The 23,306-nt window shown below is 45.9% G+C and overlaps 1 protein-coding gene across 2 annotated transcripts in view; it reads right to left on the reverse strand.

The window, feature by feature from the left end:
• The window catches only part of GTPBP1 (GTP binding protein 1), a 163,852-nt gene that overhangs the window by 97,808 nt on the left and 42,738 nt on the right, over positions 1 to 23,306 (reverse strand). For both annotated transcript variants that reach the window (XM_077452291.1, XM_077452293.1), the window contains exons 3-4: positions 16,860 to 17,040; positions 10,909 to 11,257 (exon numbers count right to left, since the gene is read on the reverse strand). In XM_077452291.1, coding sequence (XP_077308417.1) covers positions 10,909 to 11,257; positions 16,860 to 17,040 — 530 coding nt within the window. The remainder of the gene's footprint in view (positions 1 to 10,908; positions 11,258 to 16,859; positions 17,041 to 23,306) is intronic.

Genomic DNA, 23,306 nt, shown 5'->3' on the forward strand with positions numbered 1-23,306 from the left:
CACTTCCCCTGGACAGAAGCTTCTTCTAGGCCTGCTCCCTAGCCTAGAAAGCTGGCATCCATTGTTACCAGTTTCTGTATATCAACCACCAATTGAGGACCTGACGCACCTTGGGGGATAAGTGCATTGGAAAGTCCAAAGCCTGGACCTTTTTGTTCCAGGCCGACAGAATGGTGTTTTGTAGCAGTCTTGAATGAAACTGCGCATAAGATCTTTCCGAACAATTTCATGCACAACCGAATGGAAGGATTTCTTTGTTTTGACAAGTTGAATCTTCCTTTAAAGGAGCCGACTCTTGCCCGGGGTAAGAATATCTTATTTTTAATGTTATCTATGACCAGCCCCAATTACTGTAATCTCCTTGATGGTTTTAAAGGAGGATTTTTCTAGGTTGAGAATCCAGCCTATGAATTCCAGGTAGCTTACAGCTGAGGATTAAACTTTGGTTTAGACTGGAGACTGATTGATCTACTAAAATCAGATCATGTAGATAGGCTAAGACAGTTATACCCTGAGCCCTTAACCTGGCTAAATAAAGGAGGTGCCAGGATCTTTGTGAACACACATGGTGCGGTGGTTAGACCAAATGACAGAACCACAAACGAAAAGGACGATTTTTTACCTCGAAGCTTAGACATTTCTGATGAGCAGGAAATATTTGCATCCTTGATATCAATCAATGCTAAAAATTACCCTCCTTGCAAAATGGAGACAACCTATCAGACTGACAATGCGTAACGATCAGATATTTAAGTACCGGTTCAGATCTTTGAGATCTAGAATGGGTCTCATCTCCCCATTTGGTTTTGGAACCGTGAAAAGGTTTGAATAAAACCCTGAACCCTGTAACTCTGTTGGAACCTCTGATATCACCTCATGGGATAAGAGATGATTCAGAGCTAGAAAGACTTCCTATTCTCTGGATACGTTTTATCTTAGATAATGAGGAGACGGGAATTCTTGGAACTCTATTTTGTAACCCAGAGAAATTGAGGAAGCCATCCATCTGTCTTGACATTGTACCTTCCAGATCTTTGAAAACTGCAGAAGCCTTCCCCCCACCCGAGCAAGCGGGGGTGCCCATTCATTAGGAGGCTTTAGCATTTTGTTTTGCAGGCTTTCTGCCCCAAGTCCTCTTTTGGCCGTAGGACTTCTGAGGTGTTCCTCTTTAGCTTGATGGCGGAGGCAGTCAAGATTGCCTCGAGGCAGATGCTCCTGGCACTGGAGAAGATGCATGCTCAAAAGGAGAAATGCTTAAACTTTTTTTTTTTTTTTTTTTAAATGGTAAAAGAACTTTTACCATTAGAAATCCTTTGAATATAGTCATCTAAATAGTCTCCAATTAACCGTTCACCATGAAATGGAAAACTGGCCAAGAGCTTCTTATACGGTGCTTCAGCTGACCAACATTTCAACCATAGGACTCGGCGTATATGCACTAGTCCTAGGATAAGCCAAAAGGCTTTAATAATAGAATCCTTCATAGCATCCACGGTAAAACATAGTGCATCTAATACGCCAGCCCATTGCTGGGCCTGCTGATCAGGAATAATCTTAAGTATCTCTACAAACTGGTCCTTTATGGACTGAGACACACCAATTGCCGCAAGAACCGGCTGCACTACTGAACTTGCCAAAGACCTGTTCTTCTTAAAAAGAAATTCCAATTTTTTATCTGTTGGATCCTTTATTATTTGTGCATTGTCTACCTGTCTTGTAAGACTACACCCTCTATATTAGGATCCTCGGAAGGAGAGATCATCTTCCTGATCTTTTGGAAGAACTTCATGATCCCCCTGCCCCTTGTACCTCAGGATGAGGTTCCTGAGCACTCGATGGGGATCTGCTATGCTTGGATCCACAAAGGAAAGTGATCATAGCATCAATCTTCTGTTCCAAACTAGAAACGGTAGAAGGAAAAAAAAAAAAAAAAAAAAAAAAAAAAACACTCCCGTGTGATATATATACGGGCTGAAATTTCCAGCACTGCTGCAACACCAGTCTCCCCTGACAGCTCACTCTGACCGGCCGCATCACTCTGAAGAGGATGACATTTTCTTGGACATGGATTTAGATTGTTGTAAAACAATTAATCCCTTAGAACCCTTTGAGGAGTTCCTTGTCCCCCTTCCACTCAGACTGATGCACAAAGCAAAAGGCACTTTCAGAAAGAATGCATGCGCTGCTAGGCTATAGTCCAGCAAAATATTGCTGCTATTAATGTGCCCAGCCTGAAGCAGTAACAATGTGTCAAAAGGAAATGCCTGTCACTAAACCTGAAATAATGCCACGTCTTTGCTGGTGTCCCTCCACAGCCAGCAGAAGCACACAGTGTGCTTTTAAAAGCCTCCTCCACGTGCACCTGACATCGGAGAATGGCAACGCCGTTAGCACTAACTGCCCCCCCCCCTTTGCCTACGGCTAACCCGTTTTCAAAAAGATGGGTTTTCCCCACGCGATCGGTGAACTACAGGTACCCTTGGACCTAGAGCGAGCATGGGGGGGGGGGGGGTGTTTACAAAAGTCGCCGAGCGGCTGCTGCGTTTTCCCTTTTTTTCACAAAAAACTGGATCCGGGCACTTTTAGCCCACGAGGGAGGGAATCCCAGCATAGGAGGGCAACAGGCGGAGAGGCAAATCCCCCCCTTTTGCTTACCAGAGGATCTGCTGCTTTAGTCTGAGGAAAGGAGGAAGTATTCGGCTCCTGACACAGCGCTGTTTCCAGCATGAGGCAGTGCGTGCTCAATACAGCCCCCAGTGGTGACACATGACAATATTTTTCTTAAAGGAGACATTCATAAGAAAATTCAAAATAATTACCTAGAAAACTCCACTTACCTTGCCGCCGCAGGGTTTTCTGTAGTAAACCAACCGAACTAATCTTCACCCTTCAAGGTGGGCTCTGTTAAACCTTCAGGAGCAGGGGGAACCTAAAAGGTAATCCACAAACCTGGACCTGCAACAGCACCCTGCCAGCAAAACTTTATGGCTTCACTACCAAAAAAAAAGTACTGGATCCCAGGGTCCAGCTCTCTAAAAAGAAGCATTCGCAGGCAAAACCTTGGTTTCTTCGGAAATGAGGCCCAGGTACCAGTCAATTTGGCCAAAAAAAAAAAAAAAAAAAAAAAGACACTTTGAATGGATCCGGTCAGCATGGCTAGCCCCAGAAAGGATTGCTCCAGTGGAGCTCAGCACATCTTTACTCGTGACCAACACCTTAGACACAGGTGAAAAACTGAGGTACTCCCAGTAGTGCGAGCGGTTATATAGAGTGCACTTCTTGTCTTGGGGCGTGCCAGTGTCCATCACCTGAAGGTGGCCTATAACCTGCATAGTAACTACTATGGCTCGGTGTCCCCTGATGAAAAGTAACACCTGTAAAATAGTAACCCCATAGATGTGAATGGAGCCTAATGCCCATTTGAGTGACCAACCTAGGGCTGCAACTAAAAGATTATTTTGATAATCGATTAGTTGGCCAATTATCGTTTCGATTAATAACAACCTTAAAAAAAAAAAAAAAAAAAAAGTGGGTCAAATTAATGTTCATTTTCAACCACAGTGCCAGGAAAATTTGGAAATTGAAAATTCCTTTGACTAAGAAGTTTTCTGACAGTGTATGTGGTTTTCATTCAGAAATTACATTCATTTTAAAAACAGAATGTTAAAAACAAGTGAAAATTTCAAACAAAATTCTTTCATTCAGCAAATGTACAAAGATTTTTCGTCTGAATATTCTTATCTGAAAATTGATCTGTGTGACCAAGATAAGGCTCGGTGCACACCTATGCAGTTTGCGTTTGATCTGTTTCTGCAGTGCGTTTTTGATTTTTGCGCATATGGTTTTACTGCAATTTGCATTTTTGTATTTTTTTTTTGGGCATATTAAAAAACCCAAAATTGCTGCCAAAACTCATTACATGCTTTTCTGCAGCTTCTCCATTGAAGTATATTGAACCAATAAATCACCATTTTGCGTTAAAAGTCCCTGACCCTTTCAGATGTGAACGTGTCCCATAGGAAACCATGTAAATGAACTGTAGAGCATTTATGCAAAAAGCACCATAAAAACGCATAGATGTGAACCAGGTCTAAGACATTTAGTAACATGATGGGGTTAAAAAAACCTAAATGAGCACTTTATAGTAGAAAAAAAATAAAATAAAAAAATAAAATAAATAAAAAAAGCAGATGATCACTACTGTAAGGGGTTCATTTTTTTCACTGTAGAACAGTGAAATATTTACTGTAGCAATTATTTGCTCTTTGTACTATAAGGGTCTCATTTTAGTTTAATCCCATTACGTTACTGGCCGATCAATAGATTATGAAAAACAGGATTTTTGTACTCACCGTAAAATCCTTTTCTCTGTAATTCACCGACTGACACAGCGCCTCTCTAACTGCGTTGTATAGCCTGCCATTAGAACTAGGCAAAATTGTTACACAATACACAACTTTTAGTCCTGCGCCAGGGGGGCGGACTCTGTGCTAACAACCCTCCCCACTGCTCCCAGCAGATTCAGTACGTTAACATGCAGTATAACAGCAAAAAAGGAGGAGGGGTGGGTGCTGTGTCGGTCGGTGAATTACAGAGGAAAGGATTTTAGGGCGAGTACAAAAATCCTATTTTCTCTTATATTCACCGACCGACACAACTCCTCCTTGTAACTAAATGGGACGTCCCCAAGCAGTGCCAAACGAGGGGTGGGAAAAAACAGCATTAAAACTACATCCTCCATGGCAAGTGGGAACTAGAGAAACTAAACCCACAAAAAAAAAAACAAAAAAAAAAAAAAAAAAAAACGGCAGTGTACAGAAAAAAACACCGCCATAACCAGGCATTCTCAAAAGGAGAGATCCCCAACACCGCAACCTACTTGCGGAAGTAATGCAACAGTGCATTAACAAACAGTACTGCGTTTTTATCGAAAAACCAGGAAAAAAAAAACTCAATTGCTACTACACGGCCGCCTGCAAAACTCTGCGACCAAAACAGGCATCAGCTGATGCACCGACGTCTACCTTGTAGAACTTGGTAAACGTATGGACCGATGACCAGGTCGCCCCCTTACACACCGGAGCAACAGACGCTTGGTGTCAGAAGGCCCAAGATGTTCCGACTGCTCTTGTAGAGTGGGCCGTGACTGAAAAGGGGGGCACCTGACCCTTCATAGCGTAGGCTTGGACTACAATCTGTCTGATCCACCTGGAAATGATGGCCGACGAGACCGCCATGCCTTTCTTTGGACCAGCCACCGAAAAACTGTGAGTCTGACTTCCGAAAGGGAGCTGTGGCAGACAAATACACCTTCAGAGCCCTAACCACATTGAGAGCGTGAAGGGCCACCTCCTTGGGGTGCTTCGGCTTAGGACACAACAATGGTAATACGATGTCCTCATTGATATGAAAAGCCGAAACCACCTTTGGTAGAAAGGACGGTTGCGGACGCAACACCACCTTATCCCTGTGGTTGACCAGAAAAGACGACTTGCAGGACAAGGCCACCAATTCCAAAACCCTCCTGGCCGATGTGATGGCCACTAAAAAGATCACCTCCTGTGAAAGGGTCAACAGGGGAATCTCCCTGATCTTCTCAAATGGCTTCTGAAGCGCCGACAACACCAGGTTCAAATCCCATGGGGAGCAACTGTGGACGCACTGGAGGGACTACATGTCGTACCCCCTGAACAAAAAGGTACTCACTAATGAGTGAGATGCCAGGGGGGGGGGGGGGGGGGGGTCGCTGAAAAAAAAAAATAAAATAAAAAAAAATTAAAATGACAGCCAGGGCTGAAATTTTCCCCTAATGGTGCTCAACGCCAATTTCTGGTCCACTCCATGCTGAAGAAACAGCAGGATCCTGGATATAGAAAAGGAGCGCGGATGCCACCCTTTCTCCTCACACAAAGATACAGGCCTTCCAGGTACAATGGTATATCTTCCGTGAAGAAGATTTCCGCGCCCTCAGCATAGTCGGAATCACAGAGTCCAACAGACCCCGGCTCTCAATAGCCATGCCGCTAAAGCCAGCGATGGTAAAGCAGGGTGAAAGACTGGTTCTTGAGATAGGAGGTCCTCTCTCAGTGGCAGTCGCCAGGGAGCGTCTGCCACCAGACTCACCAGGGCTGCCGAGGCCAATCTGGGGCAACCAGGATTACTGGAATCCCCTCGGCTTCCACTCTGCGAAGCAGACGTGGCAACAGTTTCAGTGGAGGAAAGGCGTAGATCAGCTGGTACTGATCCCACGGAGCCACCAGCGTGTCTGCCCACGGATCTCTTGTCCAGGACACGAATCTCGGCATCTTCCGATTGAGATCTACCAGATGTAGAGATCTACATCCGGTGTGCCCCATTTCAGGCACAGCAGCTGGAATATCTCCGGATGCAACGCCCATTCTCCTGGGTCCAGCATCTGACGACTCATAGTCCGCCTGCCAGTTTTCCATCCCCAGGATGTAAATGGCCGACAGGGCTGGAACGTGTCGCTCTGCCCACCGAAGTATGTGAGTGACCTCCCGAGCAGCGGCTGAGCTTCTGGTTCCCCCTTGGTGATTTATGTACGCCACAACCATGTTGTTGTCTGACTGTATCCTGGTCGGACGGCCTTGAAGACGCATGGACCAAGTGTGGAGGCACAGCTCTCAATTCAAGCAGATTGATCGGCAACTTGGATTCCTCCCGCAGCCAGAGGCCCCGAGCTGACTGAATCCCCATCACTCCACCCCAGCCGGACAGACTGGAGTCCGTAGTGATCACCGTCCATTTCAGAGGAAGGAACGATTTTCCAGATGGAATCACCGGGGACCTCAAGCACCAGATCAGGGAGTCCCTGACTGGTTGGCTCTGCTGGATCTGCCGATCCAGGGACAACGGAGATTTGTCACATTTTGTCAATATCTCCTTCTGCAGGACTCTGGTGTGGAACTGGGCATAAGGTACAGCCTCGAAGGAGGCCACCATGAGTCCCAGTACTCGCATGCAAAGGTGGAGCAACGACCACTTGCGGTTCATCAGTAGATTGACCGCAGATCTGAGAGTCAGCAATTTGTCTGAGGGGAGAAAAACCCTCGCTTCCCTGGAGTCCAACAGTAACCCCAGGTACTCCAGTTGGTACAACCACGACTTCTTGGTTCAACAGCCACCCAAATTCTTGCAGGGTCTGCATGGTGATCACCACATCCTCCTATAATTTTGGAGGTGGAAGATGCTCTCAGGAGGAGATAGTCTAGGTAACCCACGATCGCGATCCCTCGCTACCTCAGCAACGCCAATACTGGAGCCAGTACTTTGGTAAAGACTCGGGGGGCTGATGCCAGGCCAAAAGAGCCACAAACTGGTAGTGGGCATCCCCTACTGCCAAATGCAGACATTTTTGATGCCGAAGGCAAATGGGTATGTGCAGGTAAGCATCCTGGATGCCCAAGGGTGCCAGGAAGTCCCCTTGATAGAGTGCAGCGACTACTGAGCGAAACAATTCCATTCTGAACCTCTGCACTTTCACAGAGTGATTGAGGGCCTTTAAAGTCCAAGATTGGACGTACCCCTTCCTTCTTGGGAACCACAAAGATTTGAATAGAACCCCTGGAAGTGTTCTGATTCCAGAACCCGTATGATCACCCCCTGATTTAGCAAGTCCCTTACTGCCCCTAACAGGGCCTCCCGGTGAACCAGGGACGCGGGTATGCTGGAGGCGAAGAATCTGGTTGGTCGGCCAAGAGAGAAACTATCTTGCGGCCTTTGGAAATCAGATCGCAGACTCATTGGTCGGATAACCGGGAGGTCCACCAGGCTGCAAACTCCCGAAGACAACCCCCCCACCCGATATGTGGGTGGGGGCAAACCTTCATGCAGTAGCACTTTTGTTGGCAGGCTTGTTAGGCTTGCGGTTCCAGGGACGCTTCTGGCCGTCCGTGGACATCCTGTCGGGCTGGGGACGTTTTGCCGAAGCACCGGGCGGACGAAAAAGCCGCTTGTGATTGGAAAAAGAGGGCCCTTGCCTACGGAGTGGCACCAACTAGGCCTTGCACTAGTTGGTCTGCTAGTTCCACGCAGACAGGGGAGGCGTTTTGCTCTCCCAATTCGCGGTGCAAAAGTTTTGCCCACTCAGTGACTGCGACACCAGTGCGTAAGCCAGTGCAGGTCACACGGCTGACCCCACAACTGTAAACAAGGAACGAGACACTGCCTCAGCCTTCCTGTCCACGGGATCCTTGAATGCAGGAGTCCCCTCAACCGGGATTGTGGTTACTTTATTTAACCTGGATACTGGGGGGTCCACGACCAGAGAAGCCGACCATTTCATTTTTTGAGAAGGCTTTCCTCAAAGGAGGTAACACACCGCCAAGTTTTTGGGGACCGAAAAGGTCCGTTGTGGGCGACCCCATTCCCTGTAGATGAATTTGTCAAAATAAGTCAAATACAGGAACACCTTAGGTGAACGCGCTGGCTTGTGGGACCCAAAAGGGACCGGTACATCAGCAGAGGGATCCGCTGGCTCCTGAATCTTCAGGGAATCACGCACAGCTGTGATTAGTGCTCCAACAAGCACTTTGTCGTACCCGGACGGGGAATCATCCTCACTGTCTTAACGGTCCTGATCAGCCACGTCCGATAGGTCAGAGCACGGGTCACCAGCCGCAGCCGGGCCCAAGTCTGCATCAGAGCTCTCCCCAGAGGATGAGGGGGGGGGGGGGGGCAGGGGCCTCTTGCGTGCACCTTTCCTTCCACGCACCGCCTCTATCTTAGCAACAAAAAAGAGTTAAGGACTGCTGTCAGGGTGTCCATGGGCACCGCGCTATCCACAGGTGACCCGGTTGCAATAGCCTGGATTTCGGGGGAAGAAATGCCAGTTTCTGAAGCCATGCTGACCCAAGCCTGTCTGCCACCTGCAAGGGGACTTAGGACAGTGAAGGTCCCATCCTCCTGCTGCCGCCACATGGGGAGGGGTACTTGGCACCAGACTCACCACCCTGGGGCATTCTGTGAATGCCACTAGCCATTCCTGTAGTCCCTAGGAGGTTACCCAGATGCAGAGTGGAGAAAACTGTCGGCAGCAGCTGTCCAATACTGGTGAAACGTTCTGCAGAGCTTGCGCCAGCATTCAGCAAAGAGCCATCCAGCGTCCTATACACACAGCGGACACAGGAAACAGCCCGTGAGAGCACATGTAAAGCTGTCACAAGAGAACTGCAGTGAAAAGAGCGCTTGGGCTTCAAGAAAATGGCCATCAATGCAACTAATAGGAGAATCCCATAGAACATGGCTGCTGAGGCTCACAAGGGGAACCTGCCTTTCTCACAGTCAAGATGGTCGCCGGACAGCGCCATGCGGTGACATGACAAACGCAGAACAGTGCTGCCTGCCTACAGCCAGAACACCTCCACAGACACCTTTTGGGACCCCCCAGACCGGGACCAGGACCAACGCTAGCCGCACAGAGCCTCACAGGTGAGAGACCCATCGAACACCCCACACTGCCCGCAGTGCATGCAGCCACCCCCCTCAGTGGGGGGGGGGGGGGGGAGAGATAGGGAGAGAAGATAAGGAGGTGAGGTGGTCCCGGAATCGACCCCCCAGGGAATGCCCAGCTGCTCACCCCACCGAAATAGGGAGAGCCCTACTTACCAGTCCTGAAGAGCTGGGGGACATTCCATCACAGACCTACTCCTGCGCAGTTAGAGGATAGCTGTTGGCCTGGTATACTGTGATCCAGACATCAGTAGCCTGGTCATAGGTATACCCCGGAGCATTGAAGCTCACCGACCACCTCTGGAGCTGAGGCATGTCGTGGCCTGCCGAGCTTTAGCTGCGGCCTGCACACGCTCAATGGCCGGACTGGGGAGACTAAAAGGATAATCATTAGCCAGCCTGTCACCCAGCCGGCAGTTGATATGAAAGATCCTGGGATCTTCTATCTTGCGCAAAAAACATCAAACCTGCAGCAAAAACATGGACCAAATGGGCCCGCAGGGTTCCTAGGTCATTCTCCTTACTAGGCAAAATAAAAACTGAATCTGCTGGGAGAAACGGGGAGGGTTGTTAGCACAGGGTCCACCCCCCTGGGGCAGGACTAAAATTTCTGTGTGTTGTGTAACAATTTTGCCTAGTTCTCCTAATGGCAGGCTAAACAACCCATTCAGTTACAGAGAGGAGCTGTGTCGGTCGGTGAATATAAGAGAAATAGTAATCGATTAATTTCATAATAGATTAGCTGTCGATTAATCGATTAGTTGTTTCAGCCCTAGACCAACCCTCCACAATCCAACTGAGTTATACCTCCACTGTGACCTCCAATGATATTAATGGTGCGTTTCAAAAAGTGTTGATGAAAGAAACAGGCAGAAAATTAGAATTAGAGACCAGCAGCAGTGAAATGTTTCTCTTACTAACAGCGTTGGGTAGAAAATTGCACAAGTGTTGCTAAAAAAAATTATAAATGAATTGCAACTTAAAAGTGGTTGTAATCAGCTCTGCATCCTTCCTCTGTTCCTTGTGCCATGTGTGAAGCACCTTACAGATGAAAGGCTTTATCTAAAAATTCAGCACTTTTGAAGGGATGTAGAAAAGAGAAGACAGGTTATTCATTTCACTGGGTATAAGTGAGGATTTACAACCACTTTAAAAAGCTAGATTGCTTATGCCAAGGTTACTAGTAGAAAGGACTTGTAAACTGGTTAACGGTGAGTAAGGGATAGGACAAGTGAAAGTCCTTACTCCAAGAATACACAAACACTTAACCCGTTCAGTGCAGGAAAAGCCCCACTGTGAGAACATTTTTGTTTTATCTGAAGTTTAGCTTTAAGGTTATAGCAAATACTATAATTTTGTTTCTGCAAAAGAGAAGGAAACTGGTACTACTCAAAGAAGTTTTATGTACAACACTAAATACCAAAAGCTTGAGCTCACCATCAGCATGCAGAAATCTGGTAGGTGACCAGTCATTCCAAATACAGTGGTCTTCAAATATTTCTCATGGCCAGCAAGGTCAATAAAAGTAATGATCTTTGAAGACTTCTCACATATCTTGGTCCATTCCAGGCTACCTCCATGACTGTCTGGTTTGTTTACAACATGTCCATGGCTATCAAAGCCTAGGATGTCATTGCCCACGCTGCTGGTGCGGCCCGACTCAATCTCATGCTTGTGCCGAAAGAGTTTCTGTCTGGCAAAACCACGGCCATTGTCAAGTTCTCCATGTGTCAGTACTCCTAAAAGTGTACTCTTCCCGGCGTCCACATTGCCAACTACAGCCACCCTACAACAGAACACAGTAACAGACATGCTTATTTTGGGTACGTCTACTATTCACAGAACACAGTTATAAATGTATCAGGAAGGGAAGAAAGACTGAAATCTTAAAAAGTGTATGGACTGCAAGTATAGATAAAATATTTGATAATTCCAGAAATCTATTGCTCTCCAAAATGTCCTGTAGAAAACCAACACCACTGCCTCTGCTGCACTGAAACCTCAACCCGAATTGTCCCTGCTGGAGTGTAGAACATCCTGTCTTATGTTATAGAGATGAGGAGGGAGAGTAGGTCTGTAGTTCAGCAGGAAAGAACTCCAAGCTGACAGCATTGCTTGAGATTGTACTGCAGAACAGGCAGCATTGTCAGCTCACTACAGAAGTAATACATGCGACTAGCCCCATATTTAAAATGATTGTTAAAAGAGGGGTGGGTTAAAAACAAAAAAATACATTTTGATGCAAGGTCTGCTTTGAATGCACAATCATGTGCAAAGGAAAATAAAAAAACTATTTTTCTCAACAGTAAATTCAGTCTCCTGGAATCTAGTACAAGACACAGGTCCTTCCCCTCTTTATAATCTTATTAATTAACTGAGGCTAGATGGGAATGGGAAGGAATGCATATTTTTTCTCCAGCGTTCAGTTGCCCGATAGCTGCATCTAACCCATGCTTAAAGACTAAAAGATCCAATGTTCTCTACCCAAAGAAGTAAAGTTTACTGGCAAGGCAAAAATCCTACTTCTTATGTCTTACAGTACATAGGCTATTGTGATGCCAAAAGCAGGCCAACCAAGGGGGTGGGCAACAAACGCTAAAAGGCTCACATAACAAAATGGGTCCTTTTCAGGGAGCGGTCCGGTTTAAGATAAAAGTGGTCTCTGCGGCGGATTTGCCGCGAGATCACTTTCATCGGCGGTAGGAGAAGGGCCTCCCCCTCCTGCCACGATTTGGTGCCCTCCGCCGCGTACCGGAGCCGTTGGCAGCGGCGATCGCGTCTGTCCCCTTGCTGGGTATGGAGACAAGCGAGGGGGGAGATGGCCCCCACCCGTCTCCAGATTACCGCAGGGCAGAAGCGATGACAAAACGTCACTTCTGCACATCGCTCTTAAAAGGGCCATTTTTTCCCATTTTTTTTTTTAAAACAAAAAAAAAAAAAAAAAAAAAAAAAAAAAAAAAAAAAAAAAAAACTTTTACTGCATTTTAATGCTCCCGCACTGGTCGGGACCCCCGTGAGTCCGGTCGCGGGACCCGCGGACGCGATCGCCGCGGGCATCCCCGCGATCGTCTCACGGAGCGGCCGAATGGAGGAAATGCTGTATAAACAACATTTTTCCATTCTGCCTAGCAACTAGTGACGCTGATCTCTGCTCCATGTGATTGGAGCAGAGATCAGTGTACACTAAATGAAAGCCCAACCCCCCCCACAGTTAGTAACACACCCCTAGGAACACTTAACCCCTACACTGCCACCCACTGGTTAACCCTTTCACTGCCAGTGTCATTTACACAGGAATCATTGCATTTATATAGCAGTGATTACTGTATAAATGACAATGGTCCCAAAAATGTGTCAAAAATGTCCGATGGGTCCCCCACAATGTCGCAGTCACAATAAAAAAAAAAAAAAAAAAAAAAAAAAAAAAAAAAAAAAAAATCGCAGATCGCCGGCATTACTAGTAAAAAAAAAAAAAAAAAAAAAATTAATAAAAATGCTATAAAACTATCCCTATTTTGTAAACGCTATAACTTTTGCGCAAACCAATCAATAATCGCTTATTGCGATTTTTTTTACCAAAAATATGTAGAAGAATACGTACCGGCCTAAACTGAGGGAAAAAAAATGTTTTTTTATATATTTTTGGGGGATATTTAATATTACAAAAAGTAAAAAATAATGCGTTTTTTTCAAAATTATCGCTCTATTTTTGTTTATAGCGCAAAAAATAAAAACCGCAGGGGTGATCAAATACCACCAAAAGAAAGCTCTATTTGTGGGAAAAAAAGGACGTTAATTTTGTTTGGGAGCCACGGCGCACGACCGCGCAATTGTCAGTTAAAGCGACGCAGTGCCGAATCGCAAAAAAGTGGTCTGGTCTTTGACCAGCAAATTGGTCCGGTCTGAAAGTGGTTAAACAGTGAAAAAAAATAAAAAATAAAAAAAAATGTGACTATGCAGAAGCAAAAACGCATACGTGACTAGCACCCGCATATGAAAAAGGTTGTTGAAACCACACATGTGAGGTATCGCCGTGAACGGAAGAGCGAGAGCAATAATTCTAGCCCTAGAACAACGCCGCTAACTCAAAACATCCAACCTGTAGAATTTTTTAAACATTGCCTATGGAGATTTTTTAAGAGTAAAAAGTTTGTCACCATTTTACGAGTGGGCCCAAATTTTGAAATGCAACATGTTGGATATCAATTTACTCGGTGTGAAATTATCTTTCACAATATAAAAAATAATAATACATTATATATATATATAAAAATATATATAAATATATATATATATATAAAAATATATATAAAAAAAAATATATATATATATATTTTTTTTTTTTTATTAATTATAACTTTACTGTTGTCTTTCATTCAAAAAAGTTTTGTTTTTTTTTGTGGGAAAAAAAATAAAAATAAAGTGTGCTTCTAAGACCGCTGCCTAAATACGGCATGACAAAGTATTGCAACGACCGCCATTTTATCCTCTAGGGTGTTGGGGGGGGAATAGGATTTTTGTACTCACAGTAAACTTCTTTTCTCTGAAGTTCATTGACTGACACAGCACCTTTAATCTCGACCTTAGGGACGTCCCCAAGAAGTGTCAAAAAACAAGGGTTGGGAACAGCAAGAAAAACTCCACCCATAACAACCAGAACTCCTGCAACCTTAAACAGACGCCTGCAAAAACCTTACGGCCAAAGCAAGCATCCGAATATACACTCACATCAATCTTGTAAAATTTAGTGAAAGTGTGAATGGACAAACAGGTCGTCGCCTTACATACCTGGCAAACAGACGCTTGTTGTCGGAAAGCCCAGGAGGCACCAATACCCTGGTCGAATGTGCCGTGACAGGAAAGGGGGACGCTCGCCCCCTTAAGGCATAAGCCTGAACCATGATCTGTCTGATCCACCGAGAAATGGTGGCCAACGAGACCACCAGTCCCTTCTTTGGACCAGCCACCAATACAAACAGCGAGTCCGGCCTCCAGCAAGGAGCCGTAGCAGACAGATACACCCGCACAGCCCGGACCACCTCCAAGGAATGCAAAGCAACCTCTTTTGGATGTTACCATGTTGACGTACCAAGGACGTAGAGGCCAACCAGGGCAATCACTGTAATCCCCTCTGCCTCCACTCTGCATAGCAGACGTGGTAGAATTTTGAGGGGGGGGGGGGGGCATAAATCAGCCGATAATGCCCCCATGGAGCCACAAAAGGCATCTGCCACGTCCACCCAGGGATCTTTTGACCTGGCCACAAACCTCTGTATCTTCAGATTGAGTCGAGAAGCAAGGAGATCCACATCTGGTGTACCCCACCTCAGGCAAAGGAGCCAAAATACATTCTGATGCAGCGACCATTCCCCCTGGTCCAGAAGCTAAAGACTAGGTAGTCCGCCTGACAGTTTTCTACACCTGGAATGTATACGGCCGACAGAGCCGGCACCCACCACTCCACCCACTGCAGGATGTGAGCGACCTTCAGTGCTGCGGCCGAGCTCCTTGTCCCTTCTTGATGGTTGACATATGCCACCGATGTGGCGTTGTCCAACTGGATCCTGACCGGAGGCCCCTGCAGCCTCTGATCATGTGGAGAGGCACTGCCTGACCACCTAAAGCTCCAGCACAATGATCAGCAGGTGGGATGCTTCTTGCGCCCAGTGACCCTGCGCCGACTGTACGTATAGATCATAGATATGTCATAGATATGTCCTACTAGCATTTTTTCCTGCGCCGACCGAGACACGGAGTTATCCTTACTGTCCGAGTGGGCCTGGTCCGCATCCTCTGACATGTCAGAACAGGGGCCGCCTACCACAGCGGGACCAGAGTCTAAACCAGAGCTTTCCCCAGAAGACGGTGGGGGGGGGGGGGGGGGGGGGGTTTTACCCCCCTTGCACTCGCACACCCCTTCCACCCTGGCAACAAAGGACTCCAGGACTACCGACAGAGCGCCCATAGGCACAGCAGGTGCAGGGGAACCAGTTGCAATAACAGGGATGTCTGGGGAAGAATCACCAGTTTCTGACACCATGCTGACCCACTCTCGCCTGTCAGCACTAGGGACCTAAGGCAAGTCACAAAATGTCCACCCTCCTAGCTGCCACAGACTGAGGGCCCACCCCCCCCCCCCCCCAGGACTCACCAACCTGACCCAGGTACTGCGTTGTGCTGCTGCCATTTGCTCTCCCCTGTGCCAGCCACGAGGTGTTCTGTGCAAGTTTTGTGCTGTTCCAGAATGAACCAGCCACCCAGCACTAGAGGTAAAACAAACTGAGGCTATTCTACTAGAAAATGTCCGCTTCAAAAAAAAAAAAGAGAGCACGGTGAAAATGGCCGCTTGACTTGCATAAAATGGCCGATTAAGAAAAAAAAAAGAAAAAAAAAAAAACTTGCTGTACAGAAAAATGGCCACGGTTGATGCGGTGGCCGGCCCACATGGCACACACAGATATCCCACCGTGAACTAAAAACCGAAACAGATGAGCGGACCACCAAGCGCCCAGAGCAGCCTCCTGCCAGGACTCAGAGCACGCCCCAGAGGACCCCCGGCCAGGTACATGCACCGCACCCCCTATGCCCAGTCACACAGCGGCCCATAGCATGTGGAGGAGGGAATAGACAGGGAGAGGAAAAAAATATAAAGGAGAGGGAGAGACTCCCTAGTCGACCTCCCAGGGAATGCCCAGCTGGTCCATCCTGCCGAGACAGGTGGAACTATACTTACTCCTCCTGCAGGGACTGCTGGATGCATTCCATGGACAGACCCATCACCCAAGCAGTACGGCACACTGACATGGAGAGCAGTAGCCCGGTCATGTGTGCGCCCCGGAGCATATAGCTCACCAGCTGCTCCTGGATCAGACGAGGTATGTCGTGGCCGACCCAGCGCATAGTTAAGGTCTGCTCATGCTCAGCAGCCAGGCTGGGGAGACTACCAGGATCTATATTATCCGGCCTGTCACCCAGCCCGGCTGTTGATTATACATCACAGGAAAAACAGAAAAAAAGAAAAAATTGCCAGGACCAAATGGTCCCCACCAGTAGCCAGGTCCTTCTACACTAGGCAGAAAAAAAAAAAAAAAACTAATAAAAAAATAAAATAAAAAATAACTGAGCTGCTGGAAGCAGAGTGAGGTGTTATAGCCAGTAGGACCTCCCCCTGGGATGGTACTGTGCAGTTTTGTAGTTTTTGCATGTGCTGTGTCCGTCAATGAAGGAATGAGAAAACCTATTTTTAACTTGTAAACAACAAATCTCAGAAAGAGGCCCAGTCCTTAAAGTGGTTTATTGCTGTACCCAATATGAATTCCTCACAAAATAACACCAATAATAAAAATAATAAAGCACACAGACACAAACATCTGAATAGTTAATCTCACCTTACTTCCAAGAAATCATTATCTCCCACTCGTTTGCGCACCAGGTAGTCTCGTACTTTGCCTCCGACCTCTTGGTGCTCTCGCAGCAGGATCATGTCCGCACCAATCTGCTCTGCCATGCTAGCTACTGTAGCCACCGATGCCTCCATATCACTCTCATTTAGCCCATATTCTGTACCATCTGAAATGAAAAATAAAAGGGTAGTATAGGGGGAAAAAAAACCCCCCAAAAAAACCCAAATACATACCACACAAAACACACATTAATATTGCAAAATTAGAGTGCCCTATGGCTTCCACATTGAACAAGGATGGCGTCTAAAACGTATTCAATTTGTTGAAGAATATTTCAACATGCAGGGAAAAAAATTTATATCAGTGCTTCAAGCAGGCTCCTAAAGCATAAGTAGAGTTTTTTTCCATGGTTTCATCAAAATCTTTGGAGTATTTTTTTAGATTTTGTCCACACACGTTAAAATCTGCATTCTGACAGGTGGGGAATCTTCTCTCCGCACCTGCCGTCAGAATTTAAAAACAGTGCTGCGGTGCGGGGCTCAGCCCACACAACCACATTATTCATTTATCTTTATCTTTGACTGCTGCCAGATATGGACACTCCCAGAGGTGTCAGATTCCAGCAGAGGAAAGAGTACTCAACTGGGGCAGCACAAGAGGAAAGTATGGGAAGGATCCCCAGACTACAAGACCAGCATCCGCCTTAACCACTTAAGCCCCGGCCCATTTTGCTGACTTAAGACCAGACCACTTTTTGCGATACGGCACTGCGTCGCTTTAACTGACAATTGCGCAGCCGTGCGACAAGGCTCCCAAACAAAATTGACATCCTTTTTTCCCCACAAATAGAGCTTGCTTTTGGTGGTATTTGATCACCTCTGCGGTTTTCATTTTTTTGGGGTTTAAACAAAAATAAAGCAACAATTTGATAAAAAAAAAAAAAAAAAAAACGCATTATTTTTTACTTTGTTATAATAAATAAAAACAATTTTTCTCCCTCAGTTTAGGCCGAAAGGTATTCTTCTACATATATGTTTGGTAAAAAAAAAATAAAAATAAAATCGCAATAAGCGATTGATTGGTTTGTGCAAAAGTTATAGCGTTTATACAATAGGGGATAATTTTATAGCATTTTTTTTTTACTAGCAATGCCGGCGATCAGCGATTTTTTATTTTTTTCCATTTAAAAGGATTTTATTGAACACAGCAATCTGAACAACCGTAATAAACCATATACAGCTTTTACATTGGCTGAAACATTAATGTTGCACAGCATTTTAATAGGCATCACAACCTTCACATAATCAAGGGGAGAATATTACCGGCACCCCCGGCTTTATTGCCGCTCCCAATAGGGAACCAACACCGCTGATATAAACCCCATACAGGAAGCTGTCCCAGACTGCTGAGGTCCAAGTCTATTTTTTAAAGTTAAATATAGGTAGAAAATAAAGCTAGCAGAATAAAGTGCATAGGAATGCAGAAAAAGAAAGCAGAGAGTTTTGGACCGACTCCAGTCCTGAACAGGAGAAAAACAGAGAAAAAGAAAAGAAAAAACCCAGAGAAGAGAAGGGGGGGGGGGTGGGGGGAGTAAATACACCCCCCCCCCCCCAACAGCCAACCACCAAAATTCGATCTAGGGGGCACTCTAAACCACCTGATCCGTCCCAGGGGTCACCAAGTCCTTGTATTCTTGCGAAAACGATCAGCGATTTTTATTGTGACTGCGACATTATGGCAGACACATCGGACATTTTTAGGGCCATTGTCATTTATACAGCAATCACTGCTATACAAATGCAGTGATTCCTGTGTAAATTACACTGGCAGTGAAGGGGTTAACCAGTGGGTGGCAGTGTAGGGGTTAAGTGTTCGTAGGGGTGTGTTACTAACTGTGGGGGGCTGGGCTTTGTTTTAGTGAACACTGATCTCTGCTCCAATCACATTGAGCAGAGATCAGCGCCACTTGTTGCTAGGCAGAAAGGGGAGATGCTGTTTACAACAGCATCTCCTCGTTCAGCCGCCCCGTGAGACAATCGCGGCTATGCCCGTGCCGATTGAGTCCGCGGGACCCGCGACTGGACTTTCGGGGGTGCCGACCGGCGGGACAATCGCGATGGCAGGGCGGCATTTAAAACTGGAAGTACCTGTACGCCAGTATGCCTGCCCGTGCCATTCTGCCGACGTACATCAGCGTGCGCCGGTCGGGAAGTGGATAAAGAGCCACCAACCAGGCCAAAAGAGAGGAGGAGCCATATAGAGGTAGCCAGAACTATCCACTTTAGAGAGCCACCATAAATGAGGGCTAACTGTAGCCACTGGATCACCACCAGATCAGTCACTTATGCTGTTACTTTACAGCAGTAAGGTGAGAGGCCAACTAGCACAGAGTTGTCACTGCACTGGAAGAGGAGACACGTTCCTTTAGCATGGTGAAAGCATCACTTAATATCTACACTTGATTTATTCCAGGACTTTTAGATTCCAACCTATATTGACTATTACATGTCTATTATCCATTTAGTCATATGATAATGTTCACTAGCACGTAGTGGTAATTTTAGTTTCTTTCTATGCTTTAGTATTTTTTTTTTTGCATGAAACATTTTTGAGCGTTTATTTCACCACGTATTTATAAATTTTTAGGTACTTATGTACCAATTAGTACAGTGTTGCATATAGCTATAGGATTTGTCAGATTTTGATTTTCTTCACTTTTCCACATTCATTATTTTTTGTTTAAACTCCCTAGCGGTGATCCCGAGTCTGGCTCAGGTTGGGACTTTAGTTCCACGAGCAGTAACCCCAAGCCAGACTCGGGATCGCATCTCTGGATACAGGGAGGACACAGTTACTTACCTTGTCCCCTGGATCCAGCGATTTCCTCCGCACTGTGTGATCGAGCCGTCCTCCGCTCGATTCACACAGTGCCCGAATGCCGCTGAGCTCCATTCCCTGTGACATTACGGCGCACCGGAGCGGAGATCGGCGCCAAATTCAAAAAAGTAAAAAACACACAAAAAAGACACACAGTGTACTGTAATCTTAGATTACAGTACTGTATAAAAAAAAATTACACACCCCCTTTGTCCCTAGTGGTCTGTGCAGTGCCCTGCATGCACTTTTATAAATAGTTTTTTCTGCCTGGAATTTGGAGATTGTCCATAGCAACCAGAAAGTGTCCCTTTTTCAGTGTTTTAGGATTTGATTACATTATTGAATATTTATTATATTATAAACTTTATCATATCCAGGATGTCTGCTAGACTCTGGTTTTAACAGATTTCAGAGAGTTGTTCCTAAGAATTACAGGACTGCAATATAAAAGGCCAAATTTCCAAGCAAAATAATTGTACCGCTTTCAGCACCTAAAACCAGAATTAATCATACCGCCAGGGAGGTTAACAGTGCAGAACCACACAATGCAATTTATTCTACATGTCATTGGTTTAGCCCATCGGTGTTTGTGGCAGTTCGTTCTTTTACCCACTTACAGCGATAGCGCAGGAGCACTACTTTACACTTAACGAACTACAAACAGGGCTCAAAATTTCAAGTCCTAAGCCACTAGCCAGGCCTTAAGAGTTACTTGCCAACAGTTAACACCCCCCCCCCCCCAACCTCTACCCCGTCCTGCCCCTAAACACGCCCTCTTCAAATCTCATGAAAAATAATTCTGTATAAAACATTTAACAGTTTAAGTTCAAGAATAACTAACAATATTAACATAAAGCATATCAGTGCAGCATATTGTCAATCTGTGCTGCATATCAGTGCCCATAATTAAAGCATATTGCCCATCAATGCAACAGGGAGGAATCAGGAGGATCTGGTGGCCAGATGACAGAGCGGTGACCCACTGAGACACATCTTGTATATGAATAGCTGCGCTGTCAAACGAAGTCCAACCTCCTGGACTGGTATTGGACCAGTATGCTGTCTATTAGAGTGGCTGGTCTAGGAGGCGGAACTTCGTTTTACAATGTGGCTATTCATATGCTAGATGCGTCTCAGCGGGAGTTCCCCGCCCTGCCCGCCAGATCCTCCTGACAGTTTCCTAGTTGATTGCTTCTGCCTGAAGCGGTGCATTATTTTATTTTTATTTTTTTTACAGGACACCAGAGCAGTCCGGGGGGGGGGGGGGCAAGGAGTCCCACTGGTTACCAGGCTATTTAAGCTAAGACGACGATAGGTCTGAATCCAGAAATGCTTGGAAGCCAAGCACTTCCAGGTTCGTGTTCAATCTCCTCCCACTTGCCATAGTGTTTGTTGTGGTCCTGGGAAGATCTGGAGAGCCTGGAGAACACCCAAGGATGCCATTGGGTCTTTACAACTGCCCACATCCCTTTTATGGAACAGCCAGGAGATTGCAAAACAAAAAAACTGAAAACTAATAGTAGTCCTGAGATAGTTTTACTACGTTAAGCCTCATACACACGATCAGATTTTATTACAAACGTTCCCGTAGACTTTTGTACAAAGGGCGTTGGCCCTGAACATGTTAAACACACACGATCTGACTTTTTCAGCCAACTTTCACCAAATAATGTGGTTTTTCTGCTCTATCGCCACCTTTGGTCAACTTCTGTATTGGTTCTGAGCATGTGTGATTGTAAAGTCCGATGGTTTTCTGTACAAATGATTGGACTTTGCTCCATCGGATTTATGTTTGTTTGTCCGTTTGCACAGCCAACAAAAATCCGATGAAAACCGAAAGTTTATCCAATAGATTGTACACACGGTCGGATGTTGCAACTCCACTTAAAAATGGCAAAGAAAGAAATATATAGCATATACAATTGCGACATAATATTGTAATTGAATGTTATTAAAAATTACCTTTCCTTATCTGCAGCCGCTAAAAAATGCAATGGAATATGGCTATCTGGAGTTGTTCTATACACAGAATGTGTACTGACCACCCTCAGAAACATAATTTGTGCAATTGGCTCACCAAATTATTAGAAGTCTGCCTAAAGCTCCACACACACACGCACTAGATTTCCTGCAGATTTTGGTCTTCAGACTTGCCAAAATCACGTAGAGCAAGGGCCTGCCCGATTGCATACAAAATTAAAACTCAAGGTTTTACCTCTAGGAGGTTGACCGATATGTTTTTTCTCTGGCCGATGCCAATATTTAGAAATCGTGGCGTCTGATGGCCGACATATAATGCCGATTTTAATTTTATTTTTTCCCCTTTCACTTCATCTCATAAAATCTAACAGACACCTTTCACACTGGGGCATTTTTCAGGCACTTTTGGGCTAAAAATAGCATCTGTAAAGTGCCTGCAAAACGGCTCCCCTGCAGGCTGTGTGAAAGACAGAGTGCTTTCACACTGAGGCAATGCGCTGGCAGGATGTTAAAAAAAAAAAAAAAGAAAGTCCTGCAAGCATCACGTTGAAGTGGTGTATACCGCTCCTCTACCACTCCTGCCCATTGAAATGAATGGGTACCACTGGCGAAGTGCGTGCAATGCGATTTGGCAGCGGCGCTTCACGGGCACATTTTGAAAAAAAGAACGTTTATTGAGCATACAAAATACATAGGATAACAGTAACACATATGGGGTGCAACATACACCAAATATGCGGATATAAAACAGCTGCTAACAATACCACAGGCTGAAAAACACAAGGAGGGGGGGGTTCTTTGTTTACAGATTGCACGTTACATAAAAAAACAAGGGGCAATATAGTGTGTTCAGATATGGGGGGAAAAGAGGAACTCAGAGGTTGGGAATCATATGCCGAGCCATAATACATTCTACTCAAAGTAATTTGCAGAGAGGAGCAGGAAATCATTATTATGAGGGCGGGGAGCCCAACTACAACCACGGTGACAGCCGGACTCGCCGGGCCGAACCCGGATAGGTGTAAAGAGGCGTACAGACCACAGACTACACTAGTCGGTACATGTATCTGAATCCCCCATCCATTTATCCCACAGCTTGGCAAACTTGCTCGGGCAGCCTCTATGCATATACAGCAGTTTTTTATAGGGTAGAGTGGCATTGACAGCCGCCTTCCATTGTCGGGCGGTGGGGGGCGCAGAGCGCAACCAGGTGCGGGCTATCTGCAGTCTGGCTAGGTATAGGGTCTCCTGTAGAAAAACAGTCGGGATCCTTGCCTCCTCGGATACGAGGAGAATCCCCAGCAAACATTGGCGGGGGCATAGCGTCAGAGGGGAGCCCATTTGGTCATGAAGGAAGTCAACAATTTGCTTCCAGTAAACCTGCAACTCAGGACAGGACCAAAGGAGATGGTAGAACGTGGCCTGAGGATCACCACATTTAGGACATGCTGGATCATAGCCAGGTCTAAACTTGGACAGCCGCCCAGGGGTCAGGTATGACCTATGTAGCATGTAGAGGTGTGTAAGTCTGTCAGAAAGTTTCGGGGAGACCAGCTTAGGGGTGTCAAGTGCAGT

Source organism: Lithobates pipiens, unplaced genomic scaffold, assembly GCF_037356315.1.
Source record: "Lithobates pipiens isolate NorthernLeopardFrog02 unplaced genomic scaffold, aLitPip1_a1.2 Scaffold_23, whole genome shotgun sequence".
In the NCBI taxonomy this organism is placed as follows: Eukaryota; Metazoa; Chordata; class Amphibia; order Anura; family Ranidae; genus Lithobates; species Lithobates pipiens.